This window comes from Danio rerio, chromosome 16 (genome assembly GCF_052040795.2).
Source record: "Danio rerio strain M-AB ecotype USA chromosome 16, GRCz13ab, whole genome shotgun sequence".
In the NCBI taxonomy this organism is placed as follows: domain Eukaryota; kingdom Metazoa; phylum Chordata; class Actinopteri; order Cypriniformes; family Danionidae; genus Danio; species Danio rerio.
In genome coordinates, this window is record NC_141036.1 from 38,770,001 (window position 1) to 38,785,419 (window position 15,419).

Genomic DNA, 15,419 nt, shown 5'->3' on the forward strand with positions numbered 1-15,419 from the left:
GTATAAAATCTACACCTGCAACCCACATATAGATCCCGCATACACACACACACACACACACACACACACACACACACACACACACACACACCATATATGAACCATCACTCACACAAATTTCTCAGTATATATCAGAAACCTCTGATATCCATGGCAACACACAGCACGTAATTGCTATTACATCATTTTAATTTGCTCAGCCTACAGTGCTCAAAAGCTGAAGAGAGAGATTACTTGCTACATAGGCCAGAAAAAAGCCAAACATTACCAATTTTACATTTACAAATATACAAAATTTTTATGTTTATTGATGATATTTTTCTTAAATTGCACTGATGATGAAACAATATATTGCACAATATATTGCTTGAGCATCAATATCGTAATATGATCATTCACAATGGGATAAATGCACAGCTAGTGTTTCTTCCCATACTGATAAGCTTCCGGTGAATGGTTAATGTGACTTTTTTCAATTTTATACGGTTCTTTTTACAGCATCGATGTTGTAATGCAATTAAAATACAATCAGTTAAACAGACTTCAGCTTTCATTTAGTTGCTGAAGCATAAAACACGATGAAAGACCGTTTACACACACACGCCATCACAATCAGCAGGCTAGCGCAGAAACGCCATTGAAAATACTGGGGTAAAATAAATGTTCATATTTTAAAGACATGGCATGGAAAAAATGGATTTTAATGCATTGCTTCTTGCACACTTTATATTGTATACCATTTAGGTAGTGTAGAATGTTGATTTTTAAAAACAGGCCTTAAACATGCTGATTTTGTAGCTGCATACTAGTGTTGTTGCGATACTATTAAATAATCTTATGATACTGTACCAGCTGAAGTATCACGATTCCAAGTAGTATTGCGATACTGTAATTCATAACTCAAATTACAAAGAAAATGGTCAGAAATACTATATTTCATGTTATAATAGGCCTGTTAAATGTAATTTATAATATTATTTGCATCACACTTCACCTAAAATGAATTCTATCTTTTTGATTATTTTGTAGATAGTCGACCAACAAAAATACATTAAAATAATGATACAGATTTTACCAAATGAAATTTGTTACAAAAGAGCATTTTCCAACAATATTAGGCTATATGAAGTGGTCAAAAAATAGTTTCAATGATTCCTGTTGCTTTTTTTTTGGTTTTATAAGGTGAAAATCCAAAGTCATTTAAAATGTCACTTTGTGAGTTGTTCTTTTAAAGAGTTTGTTGTGGTTGTTGTAGCTACTAAATCATATTAACAGGAACAGAACCAAACTGCTTAATATGTGCGTTCAAACTGAAGCCTTAGAAAATGTGTAATAGGCTACCAAAAAATTCAAATTCTACATGGTTTTGCAACTTAAAGGGCTCCACACACATATAAAATGGTTTATTGTTGCACAAACGTGTGAGCATTTTAGTGACTTTTCCACAAGCATCATTATCTATTGTAGATAAACCAATAATGACAATACTACTGTTTACGAACTACAGTGGCACCCCAAGTATTTTGATGCCACAGTATCACGATTCTACAAAAATATTGGTAAACCATGCAACCAGAAGCACTTGACCCATGTTACTGACAATTAAAAGTCCTTATGCTTACTCCTGAACAAACCCTATAGTAATGTCGCAGAATATGTAATGGTGGGTCTGGATTATGATTCATCATTTACATGTGTTTTTGAGGCCTGTGACTGTATGAGGAATTTAAAAGCATTAAGGCATAGGAAATTGCGCCATTGATAACTATAATAACAATTAATATTACTGAATTATTTGTTTTTATTTCGCAATATAGAATGGCAGAATAACAAAATATCACAATGTTAGATTTTTCAAATTTTCCAAATTAACAATGTCCATAATGATTGAACACTTCCACAAGACTTCCACCATTACTAAATGTGTTTAGGTTTCGTTGTATACCTGGACTCCAGCTACGATGGCATCTTGTCTGAAAGCAGCAAGCCATACAAGCTTCCCTTCCCGATGACGTCTCCAAAAATCAAATAAAAATGTCGAAGCACAAATGAAAAGCTTTCAAATCCTAGAGTCCAATGCGTCTGAACAGGACCCTACATCCAACAACAGCTCAGATGGAAAACCGAGGAACAGCCAGTCTCACAACTCCAAAAGTGCGAGGACGTCTGGTTTGCCGAGTACATGAGAAGTGTAAAACCCAGAAAATATCACTGCGACCAGAAAAAGAGCTGCTCCCATTGATGGCTAATGTATATCCACAATCTGAATCATCCAAACCTTTGAAAAGACAATCGGCGAATGACGCACATTGAGAAAACAAACCAATGTAAAACGCAGATCCAGCTGCATTAAACTAGATTTTAGCCCTTAATGGATCAGACGTCGCTAAAAGTGGAGAGATAAGTGAACAGGATCTGGAAGGAATGATAGGCGTTACAGCTGAAGATGTCACTTTAAAGAGCAATCTGTGTCGAGGCTGTGCTTTAATGGCAGGGAGAGATTGAGATTGCCTTAGGAAAACAGAGGGAGGCGAGGCCTGGGAAACAGAGGGAGGAAACGGCCCTCCACCCTGATCCTGAAGCGGGAGGGAGAGGTGAAGAGAACCAAAACCACCCCCTCCCTGAGTCCACCGCAGCATGAGACGGGAAAACAGACAACGGCGGATAAATAAACATCACACATGCTTTTGCTGGAGTCCGTTTCAAACAGATGTGCTTTTTAACTTGATTTTATCACATAGGGAGGAATAATACAGATTGTACAAACTTTTGTAGATATCGTTTTTCTCTTATGTGGATTGGTGTTATTTGAACCACCGCTCAAAAAATTTTTTTTTTAATGTTTTTGAAAGTAGTGTTTGTAACACTTTAGTTTAAGTCACAATTAATGCTATTAACTACTGGCTTATTACGTACATATTTTGCAATATGAACTGTGTTTTTATAGTTAAAGTTTATAAAAGTGTGATTTCATACAACATTTTTTTTTAGCTTACCCAAAATTTAAACGCAATTACTACATGACTAACTACTAATAAGCAACCAACTAGCAGTGTATTGAGCGAATGGTATTAGTAAATGGTTTGTTAATAGAATGATATTTGACTTGGGCCCAAACCCAATTCTAATTTTTACTCCTACCCCTTTCTCTTGGCCCTTGAACCAGAGTGTGAAGGTGAAGGGCTTTAAATTTTACCCCTAAAGACTGGTTTAAACTCCTGCTAAGTGTTCGGCATGACTCACGGAGCATGCCTTGCACATTGCTGTGCATTTATACTTGTGCACGCTGTTTATGTTCCTCTGTCATAACCCTTCCAAAACGCTAGTGGGCAGTAGGTGTTTATGTTCCTCTGTGTCAAATTTCTTCGCTGGTGTTTTTTTTAGACTGCTTCATTAATGAACAAGTGGCTTAAACTCACTCATTTTGAGGCAGGAACCGGCGGACGTGCAACGATTTTAACCAAAAGGTAAACACAAAACAAAACTTGTCATCTAAAGCTCCATCACAGGACCCGGCACATGTAAACACTCGCTCCAACAGACTCGAGCGGCTCTTGGTCCCACCTACACTCATCAGCGCTACCAAGCCGACCAATCACAGAGTTTGCACTACACGTCGTTTTGACGCGTAGTTATATTTTTTCAAAGATGTTCAGGACTATGCATCTATGCGAAGGCTGCGCCGTAGCATATGTGTGTGTTTGACACTGAAGTATAAATCAGCCTTAAGAAATGCACTACAACACCTGCACATGTCATCATATGTCATTGTGATCTTTTCATTCCAGTTGCATTATTTTTTTGGTATTTATCATGACCATATTCATCTAAACACACAAAAACAAAATTAACATTACCAGACACTGTAAAAAGCGAATTCCCAGCCAGGGTATTCGAGTGTCAGAGTAATTTTTTTTAAAAAGCATGATTGTAAAACACCAACGCTGCTATGAAAATATTAAAACAAATTAAAGTCCTACATCTTCAAGCTAAAGAGAACTGCGAAAGGGAAGGGCAAAGGGGTAAAATTGGAATTTGGCCTTAAAGTGGTATTAAAGTCTTTTATGCTCGATAAGGCTCAATGAGTTGTTGTAAAAAAAAAAAAAAAGAAAGAAAGAAAAAAAGAAAAACAAAACAGCAATATTACTTATTAAAATAACTGTTGTCTGATTTAAAATATATGCTTTTAAACAACTTATTCCTGTGATGGCAAAGTTGGATTTTCAACAGGAATAACCCCAATATCAATAATGGCACATGAAGTCCTTAAGAAATCATTCTAATATACTGATTCAGGGTTGTTAGAGCTAACAAAAACTGAGATCATTAAATAAATAAATAAATAAATAATTACTTATGAAAAATAAACAGCGTTTTTTTATAATCATTTCTTTTTTCCATAGTTCTGTAGTTTGATTTCTATTCATATACGATTGATTTCACGCAAAACCTAAAAATAACATCTGATATCTAAACCCTATTTTTAAGCAACATAAAAAATAAAAGAAATAAAGAGTAGAAAACTTTTGAAAAGTAGAGTTGTGAATGTAATATTATAATTAAGCCAGTCCCGCTTTCTACTTTTTGTGGTACGATATATGGCACCAAAAAGTATTGCGATAAATGATATTATTGTCATTTTAAGACCATTTTGACACTACAATATCATCACAATGCAAGTAAACACTTCCAAAAGCACATAATATTTTATTCTTAATAATATTTCATTTAATTATAGTCATTTTAACATTTTAATAATTGGAATCAGCTTGTGAAAATGTATATCCTAAACAAACAAATAAATAATAATAATAAAGTTAACAAAAATGTCCAAGGTAAAAAGAACTAGAAAAATGGAACAGATCTATTTTCAGTTGTCAGGCACCCACATAAAAATATACTATAGTAATTTATAGTAAATACTGTTTTTTTAATGCTATTTTACTATACTTACACTAACACCTCCAATAGAGATAAAAAGCCTGTGCAATCAGCTGAAATGTGGCTAGAAATATTTTTTTGTGTATGGCCGATGTATATTGCATCACTAAAAATGATTGAAGACATGTCCATGTGTTGTGCGATAAGTCGATATACTGATTATTAAGTCTAATTGTAATACTTCTATCTGTTAACATGTTTATTAGTATATACCTGTACTATATATCAAATAAAAAAAAAATTAACCAACTGGTTTTTAGCAAAACAACAACAACAACAACAACAACAACAACAACAACAACAACAACGCATTACAATACTAAAAAATACATGAAGTCTAATCAAATAAAGAAACATTAGTCAACATCATCCAATATTCTTAAATCTAGTGAATTATATATAGTGTAGGTCTGATCATGCATTCATTGCACCACCAAAACCCACTCTTACAACACGGCAAAAAAAGCCAAATCTGGAATAACTCCAAATTTTCCCACAGAAAGATCCCAGTAGTTTGAAAAGCAGTTTAAGCGTTCCTCAAAGGATGTGCCACTGCCTGCTTATTCCACCATAATGAGCTTGGCTTTCCTTCCATTGGCCGAGTGATTTGAAGGAGCTCTTAACTACATTACCTAACCAGACTGAAACAATCAGGCTCTTAATCTCAACAGCAAGAACTCAGAGCACCACCAGATCACCATATCATCAGAAAATCTGAGTTGTTCAGCATTTAAGTGGAACAATTGGGTACAAACTCAGAAATCAACAACCAAATAACTATGCCAAGAATGTTGGTACTATACTTCTGCTTCACCAACTAGGGCCTTTTCATCAATGCTGTTTTTGAAGGATGCCACTGTCTGATGCTCGTAAAACAAGTTAACAAATTAAAAACGTTTCCTGTACTTTTACATGTACTTTGTAACATGCTGAGCTTCGGTCTCTGTGTATACAGTAGAGACAATGATAACTTTATTTAGAAGCAATGTTCCTAATTTATCATGACGACTCTCACTAGAAAAACAATGCATGAATGGACATTAGGCAGTGTATAATTATCAGACTTATAGACTTAGTAGACATAGACTTATGTTGTTATGTAAAAATGAGAATTGGACTAATGTAATATTTATTAGCAATGGTCAGCACATAGAAACAGAGTGTAACATGCTGGTGGCTGACTGAGATTTGCTTGTTGTATTGCTTCTGGGATATCAGAATAGAATGTAAAGGCACCACCCTCTCCTGGAAAGCAGCAGCTCATTCGCATTTAAAGGGACATGGTTAAAAAAAGCAATGCATTTAAGCTCACACCAAAAAAGGGCCATGTTTGATAAGTTATAATATATGCTATGTGGGGTTCTTTGAGCTGAAACTGATCAATTCTTGTGGCATCAGAAATTTGGATCACAATTTATGAAAGAGACTAATATATCCACTTTAACACTACAGCCATGAGGCAGTCATTTTTACTTTATTTAATTCATAATGTTGTAACTCTGTTAAAAAAAAAACGATTTACTATAATACCATGAATTTTCCTACAACTGTATATTTACTTTTAATATTATTTTTTTATTAAAGTTACAAAACAAAAAGTTCAGAGTATTACAACCTTGAAAAACCAAAACCATCAAATTGACAACATACATTTCAGTCAGCCATTTTTCTCGAGCCTTTGAATATATATGCCTCTGCATACTCAACATCTTGCTAACAACAACATAACTTTCTGATAACAAAAGCTAGCGCTAAGCAAAGATTAAATGCGATTAATCAAACCGCATTCAAAATAAAAGTTTCTTTTCATATATGTGTTTTAACTATGTATATTTATTATGTATATTTAAATGCACATATGCGTGCGCACATATTTGAGAAAATGTTTATTTAAATTTAGAGATGAAATTTAGATGTATATAATAAATTATATATAAATGGAAATATCTATATAAACAAATAGTTTTGCAGTTTTTATTCATTTATGTGTGTGTATATAACATATACAGTTGAAGTCAGAATTATTAGCCCACTTTATTGTTATTATTTTTTTTATATTTTCCAAATGATGTTTATCAGAGCAAGGAAATTTTCACAGTATGTCTGATAATATTTTTACTTCTGAAGAAAGTCTTATTTGGCTGGAAAAAAGCAGTTTTTAATTTTTTAAACACCATTTTAATGGTCAAATCTATTAGCCCCTTTATGATAATTATTTTTCGATAGTCTACAGAACAAACCATCGTTATGCAATAACTTGCCTAATTACCCTAACCTGCCTAGTTAACCTAATTTACCTAGTAAAGCCTTTAAATGTCACTTTAACCTGTATAGAAGTGCCTTAAAAATATCTAATAAAATATTATTTACTGTCATCAAGGCAAAGACAAAATAAATCAGTTATTAGAAATGAGTTATTAAAACTATTAGAAAGTTTAGAATTGTGTTGTAAATAAAATGTTAAACAAATCTGTTAAACAGAAATTGGGGGAAAAATAAACATGGGGGCTAATAATTCTGACTTCAACTGTACATAATAAAATATAAAATACACATATTTTGGATGCGATTAATCACAATTAATCTTTGCCCAGCACTAACAAAAACATAAGTTTACTTCAGACATGCCTTTTAAACTTTCAAAAACATTTTGACTGCAGTGAAAAAAAATGCCCTCTAGCTGCTTAAAGCGACGCACACACCTTCTAGGGTGGACTAATAATTACTTCACAATTGTAGTGAATGTTACAAAAAGACAGCAAATTAGGGGTAATTGCTTCAAATAAAATGACGACAAACATTCAGGGTTTAATTATTTTTTTGTGAACAATTGTCTTATATAATTTAAATTTTTTGTTTAATATACAGAGCATAGGGCATATGACTATATCATAAAATAACCCCGAATCCCCACCCCCCACCCAAGTAGACTTGTTCTATAATGTCAAAAATTAAAAGTTTGCTGTGTTATATATTAAAAAGAAATAAATAAAGAAAGAAAAAATGAATAGCTGTACATTAGAAAGAAGAAACAAAGGATTTGACAATCTCAAAAGTTAAACTGCAGGACTTAACAGTTTTTGAGTGAGCTCCATGTATGCGCGCTGTTGAAAGTTCCATACAAATAATGTCCAGCAAAGACATTGACGTCTACTCATAATATGTGGAGGGATCCAGCGGCAGACCAACATTTTGTTAGCAGCTGTAAAGGCAGCTAAGAGTAAGTTCTTTTGTTGCATTGAGAGTGACATGTTAGAAAAATCCTTTAGGAAAAAGCATTCTGGAGTCAGTTCTATATCTTTTCCTAACAAAAATGAAATGTCATGAGCCAGCTGAAACCAAAAGAAGTGAAGTGCAGGACATTGCCAATAATAATGAAAATAAGTCCTCTGTGAGCATAAATTACAATTAGAGTTTAATTCTTATATCTCAGCAAAAGCTTTAAATGTAAATATGATGTTGATATCTGTCTTATTTGCAGGGTTTTATATTAACACCCGCCAACCCACCAACCTGCCAATTGCTGGTAGATTTCAGCTCTGGCGGGTTAGACAGACATGTCCACTAGCCACTTTGGCTGTTTGGAAATAATTTTTAAATTGTGGTTTTCTTAAAAGCAGGGTTCGACAATAAGCATGGCCCAATATTCATGCAAATGTGATCTTAGAATCGAAAAGCAGCACGACTGTGTTTGCGCGAGCAAAAGAATGGTGAATACAAAATGAGAGCACAATCACTTAAGCTAACAGCTAATGTGATGTACGAGACTGTTATAAAGCGTGTGCACACTCCCGTTTACTTGCGCAAAGCAACTGTGCCTAGAGAAAGCGAAACGTGTGCGATTGGTTTCCTTTGAAATAGACTGGACAAAGAGCGATGATCGTGCACCCACAGTCTTGTTGCTTTCAAGAGCTCAAGATTTTAAAAAATACACATATTCTTTTGTAAGCAGCAGCAGTCACTGCTTTCATTTGAATTATTCTTAGAAGAGATTATTAACAGCCCTAACATTTACAGTGTGCACGGTATGTTTCACCTGCTTTCTTTTGCTTACAGTTATTTTTGTTACTATGGTTTAATTATCATTTTTTACAAAAACATTGCTTTAATGGTAGATTACTCCCTGTTTTTGTGTAGTTAACTGGTGATCTGGGACCTTTAGCCAGGACAGATCACTGTGCATATTTTAGATGCATGACAATAATAATTTTTCAAATGTAATGCTTTTTTTTTTCTTTTCTTTTTTTTAAAGTTGTTTAATTAAAAAGCGCCCATATACAGCTATATTTTTCTTGTTTTGACACATTAAAAAATTGTGGCTAAGAAATACTTATTTGGAGTGGTCAGAGATTTGGTAAATCATTAATTTGAGCTCTGAAACGTCATGTGAAATAAAAACTGATTGCATTGTGACACAACCCATTTGTCAAATTTAAGCAAAATATATTTTCCAACAAGAAAAGTGTGGCTAGTGAAAATGGCGAAAGGTTAGTAATGTTGGAAATCTACAAGCCAAAATGGCTGGTGATCAAAAAACGTTAACGGCAAGCCCTGCTTATATGAATAGTCATAATGACTGCTATGGCCATTCTAGTAGCTATAGAATTCTGAGTGTTAAATGTCTACTCATAAAATTGCATTTCATGTTGCCTGTCAACCCTGAAGCTGTTTATTAACACATCTTACATAAACCAACACATCTGATCGGAGCAGGTGCATCAGTATACTGGATCCTTAAGAGCAATTAGTTGACCCGTCATTCAAGAAACCCACCGACTAGTTCACTGCATGCCCCAGCAAGAGTGAGCATGTGCATTTATGATGTACTGTATGTAGTACATGCAACTTCAGAGCCAGAGGCTTGAGGTGTATATGCTAAGCAGATGAGAGGAGGAGTGTGTAGGCAGTTGTGTTGTCGGAAATAAGGCCTGCATTCAGCCTGGAGCAGCTTGTTTCATTATGTAACAGTCTGTCTCCACAGGGAGAAACCATGAAGAGTCAATCACTGCCCGGCAACTACACACCACCCCCTTATGCGTCGCTCTATATGCACAAATAACTACAGGTTCTCGTTCCAGACAGCCTTGTTTTTCAGACTTCCTTCATTTATATTTCTTGAAGCTGAACTTCAGCTGATCAGAAGACATATTAGGGAAAACGTACATAAAAACTCAGTGGTCAGCGTGCCGCCTGAGTCACTGGCTGATTTATTGGCTGTAAGACAAGCAGATGTATTTCTTAAGGGCTTTTTAGATGAGATGCATTCTTGCATTCACAAATAGAGCAAAGAAAAGAGGTTCAAAAACACAACTGGAGCATAACAGAACAAGAGGATGCAGGGGGTCTCAAGACGAGTTTCAAAAAGTCAGACTATTTTTAAACTTGAAACAGCGTTTGAAATAAACCGTGAACGAGATGATCAAAATATAGCACAATATATAATGCAACAACAAAATACTGTATAATGCTCAGCATGGAAATTGAAAATCAAGTAAATTTAACATTTAAATAATAATAAAAAAAAATTCACAACATTTAAAATATACACACAATGTTATAATAGTTTGGGATTTTTCACTAGTTTTAGTTTTTATTTTTTTTTTTTAGATGTACTAGTTTTTATTACTTTCTATATTTTGAAATTGCTTAGTTTTAGTTTGTAATTAAGGATATTTGTTAGGTGCAGAATTCAAAGTCGTCGGAATAAATATTGTATAATAAAAACTCAACCAAATAAACATTTTTTTGAAACATTTATTCAGAGGACACATGACCACTTTCATCTACCACTACCATCTAACCAACCTCAAATTCAAATACAACAGCCCACAAGGTGGCAGAAATATGTCTGCAAGGCTGTGTCTGAGATTAGATACACAGTAGTGATGGGAAGTTCCGATCTCTAATGCAAACCAGTTCTTTTGTCACAATCTTCCCATGTTTGGACTCAAAATACCAAAATTATGTAGTCAGCAATCATAATTTCAATCAATTAAAACATCACCATGATTAGAAAAGTTTCTTGGACATAAGTTTCATGATTCACTTATTTAAATTCAATTACGACTTTCTGTTATGAAATAAACAAGCTTTTCGGCAGATTCTCTCATGCCCTTGGTTTAGTGCGCTGCGGTTGTTCAAGTTTAGTTCAGTCATAGCAGGCTGTCATTTACTGTTTGTGTTCAGTTCACCATCTGCTGAATCACACTTGTGCAGTATTATCAGTTCAGCGCTTCTCAAATCTGATCTCAGTATACAATTCTAATAACTGGATAACTCTGTATTTATTGGTTTATTTAGAGTCGGGGGGTATTAGGCATGTTAAAAAGTAAGTAGTTTGTGGATAAGAGTGGTTACTGGAGACGTGAATTGATTCAAGTGATTCAGTTTAATTTGGTGAACTAGTTCAACCAGTTCACTTAGAAGATCCGGTTAAAAGAACAATTCGCTCGCGATCAGGATCACTAATACGAAAAAAAACTCAATTATTTAATTAATTAAGCCTCTGTATTTAATGTTGTCACCGTGCTGCTGTCATGTCGACTTGTTGTTTTTAATCACAGGAGCAACAACGAGGCCTAAGTGGAGGAGAATAATAATGGCAGAGCAGCACAATCTATTACTAGAGAAGACAGTAATAGTGCGGTGCAGTTTAGATGTGCAACATTTGCACAGTCAGTCTTCAGTTAGAGCCAGAAAATTCTGGAATACACTTCCTTTTGATTTAAGGGGTGTTACAAATTATTCAATATTTAAATACAAATTAAAGAAATTGCTAACTGCAAATCAAGTTTGTAATTGTGCCTTTTCTCTAGCTTTTTATAAAATTCATAATTTATGTTTTGTCTTTTTATTGTATGTAACTTCATTGACATTGCATGTGTAATAAGTTTCTTGATTTTAGGTTGCCTTTTTAAAATCTGTCAGAGGGGCAATATATGCCAAATTAACAAAATAGCCCTTGTGGCTTATTTACAGTTTTATTGTTGATTAAAGCGGTTAAATTAAAAACATTTCAAATTATAAATTAGTAATATTGTATATTTTTATTTGTTTTGCTTATATTTCAAATAAATTTTTTAATTTACATTTTATAAATGTAACACTTTTACATGAGGCATTAAATATTTTAAAATAAATTCTCATTACAAAAAATAGTATAAATATAATTTATTTTCATTTAATATTTTCTTTTAAAGTATAATTTTCTAATACTTTAATTATGTGTCATTAAAATACAAAAAGTTATATTCCTCTTTAGTAATGAAAAAATAGCTCTAATCTAGACATGTATAGGATTTTTTCCCATGTTATATACAGACACAGCAGCACTAGATAAAAATTGTCCCAATAAAAAGTCCATCTCTGTTGCAAACCCTTTTTGTTAAGGTTAAGTTTCATTTAGACACATTGTTGTAAGAATAAAAAGTCTCAGATGCCTCTAGCAAATTGACATTTGGCCGCAAAGAAAACCCACTGGAAACAAACGCAGTGTCGGCAGAGGCAAAAGTGAGCGGAGACCACCGAGAGAACAAAGATGCCTATATTTGTGACATGAAACTAAGCCGTAGTGTTTGGCTGAGGGACAGTAAAGACTTGATTGCTTCCTCTGTGCAGTAACTGAATGCCAGCTGCGCTTTGTCTGCGTGTTTGTCATCACTATCGGTGGCGTCTCACACCCTGCACTGGGGGAAACTGCACAAAGATCATCGTGATTCAGACTTCAGGCCTTTTCATACAAATAAGCAGTGTTTAAATATTTGGAAATAGTGAAAGAGAAAGGTTGACAGCTGTAGACTTGATGTGATGTAAGATACAGAACTTTTGACACATGGTCAAAAGCAACACGATTATCAATACATTTGTCTACTACTTTAGAACAATTGGGATTTTCAACAATCTTTTAAAAGCAAAAGAATTTCTGATTTTTACTCCATTTGTCTCTGCTACAAAAAGCAAGAGAAAAAATGCCCACCAGGGTTTAGTTCATAATCACAGCTGATAAAAAGGTACAGTTCCTGAGACTTCATATTTCACGCGACGAGTATTGAAGGAATCAAAAAAAGACAGACATGTCTGAATAATTGCAGCACAGATATTCAACGACTCCCACCGCCCTCCCGAATGGCTCCATGTCTGGTTTCCTTCCACTTTCAGCTGAGACCCACTGCTGAGTCATAACCCGTTCCTGCTGTGCTAAAGTCAAGCCGAGGTAATGCTCACTGAGCTTAACACTTCTAAAACCCAGTCAACTGCCTCTTACTGCTTGCACTGGCAGATGCTTTATTAGAGTGCTTCTTTAATGTCTTGGAACCTCAAAAGCTCTACCAAAGTTTGTTTTTGACAAGTTGTTAGGTTAAAAGGATACTGTTAAGACACTATTATAGTTCAAATGAAGTTCGTTTTCGTTTTTCATTTGAGAGCAAAACGAAGTTTAAAAATGTTATACTGTTATTGAACCTTCAGTATAGGGCTGTGCAATAACACAATATTTGATCATGGACGATCAAATTTACTGCATGACCCACTTTTTCAGTAAAGATTTTGCATCTCCCTATATGTTTTAAATATTCCTAAACATACATGGTAAGAGTATTTTTTTTTTATATGGAGACATTAGTTTGGTTGTATTGTACCTTTGTAATTTGCAAAAAGTCTTAAAAAACACCTACAAGAATCGCGATAAAAATCGTAAATCGTGATTTCCCCAATAAAAAATCCTGATATGATATTTTTTCCATATCGCCCACCCCCATTCAGTAGGCAGAATTGTAAATAGGTTCTGTTGTTAGTGTCAGTAGCTATGTTTCCATCCAAACATGCTAATTAAATTTGTGTGAAAACCAGAATATCACATAAATGATGTGCAAATAGAGCAGCGTTTCCATCCAAAGAGAACAAAATTGTCTCTTCCTGATTAACCGGCGCCACATATCAACAGCAAAAATGGAATTTACTGCGGTAAGACAAGCTGCGTAAATTTTTTTTAAATTTAATAACAGACTTGCACCTCAGCAGACAAATGCTGACACACAAAGAATGTGTGGTGGCATCTGAAGGTGTGAGACACAGAGCACAGACCCTCTTAAGGAGGTAATTAATAAAATAATAACACTAATACTTAAATGGTTAAGACATTTTAGAATGACCAAAACAACATTTCAGATGTTTTACGGTGTGGTCAGTCTGCTGGTTTACCTTTTTACACACATTTTCGTCATCACATGATCTCCTATAACAATCACATGACCTTTTTTAACGCATATACTAGAATTTGTTCTATAAGTTTTTCCATCGTAGTTTAAGCTCATCTTTTCTTATCACATAAAAAGTTTATCCTACTCAGTTATGCGCATGTTAATTATGCACTTTTTTTTTTATTTATGCGCATCTTAGTGTTTCCATGAACCATTTTATATGCATACAATACATCCAAAATGCACGTAAAAATAGGTAGATGGAAACATAGTGTTCACTAAACAACAACGATGAAGGCTGTAAGAGAAGAACAGTTTCATATAATGCAAACAGCCTTTTCCAGCCTGTCCAACGCCATCTCACAGTAATCTGTAACTTTTTGATTTAGTGGCTAATTCATATGAATTTGTAAAAATTAACCAAAATTTGCTTATATTATTATTGTAAGACTGAACTTGTACAAAGTCATACGAATTAGCAACTAAACTGACAAAAGTAAAATAGTTACGTTTCCTCATGGGATCAGACTGGCCTGTTGCATGAGAAGCAGCATCGCGTTATGCCATATCGTTCTTTTTTTGCCATGGACAGACCTCAAATGGAATTTAGAACTTTAAAACACATGGTGTGATGTGGTGGCGCTTCTCGTCCAGTGTGTGACCACCTCAGAGTCTTTATAAATTTTCTGTAAGCAATCATACAAGCCCAGATACATCTTTGCCATCTTTGCTACTACTTCCTCCAGTGTACTCTTGTTGTCAACTTTTTGTTTTGGATGGTGTTCTCCTGTTTGACCTCCATGGACATGAGATATAAATCAAAATCACACAAAGTAAGCAAAGTGGCTACACCAACTGACTACGTAATCGTCATTGACCAATGGTTTCTCAGAGCTAAAACAAAGTCACCCAAAATTCGCTTTGGTGAGCTTTGTTTGTTGAACTGGCAAAACAAACTCAAAACCAACTCTGGTTTGGCCAGATATTTTCAAAATGAGGATATTTCAGTTTGTTGCTTAACTTTGTTTAATGAATACCAGGGCCTTTAAGGTTTTTACACTCCTATCCCTTTGCTGTTTGAGTATGAAAAAGATCTGCAAGTTTACAAACCACAAAGTCAAAATAAAGTTAATTGTTGTTTTCTTTCAGAAATTCACATCACAGTATCCAGAGGCCAACTTAAAATGTAATTTAAGTCAAGCCCAAGGGGACTAAGACTGGTTAAGTTGCATTAGTAGTGTCGCCATTTCCAAGAGATGCGGTTAAACTGATATACTAATG

General features: G+C 34.4%; 1 protein-coding gene across 15 annotated transcripts in view; it reads right to left on the bottom strand.

Annotated features, from left to right (window-relative positions):
• phactr4b (phosphatase and actin regulator 4b) overlaps positions 1-15,419 on the bottom strand; it is a 91,511-nt gene that overhangs the window by 45,545 nt on the left and 30,547 nt on the right. For 3 of the 15 annotated variants that reach the window (XR_015510335.1, XM_087285402.1, XM_087285396.1), the window contains exon 1: positions 1,946-2,492. Coding sequence is in view for 2 of the 3 variants with exons in the window: in XM_087285402.1 (XP_087141528.1) it covers positions 1,946-1,991 (46 nt within the window). In the remaining variant the exon portion in view is untranslated. 15 annotated transcript variants of the gene reach the window in all.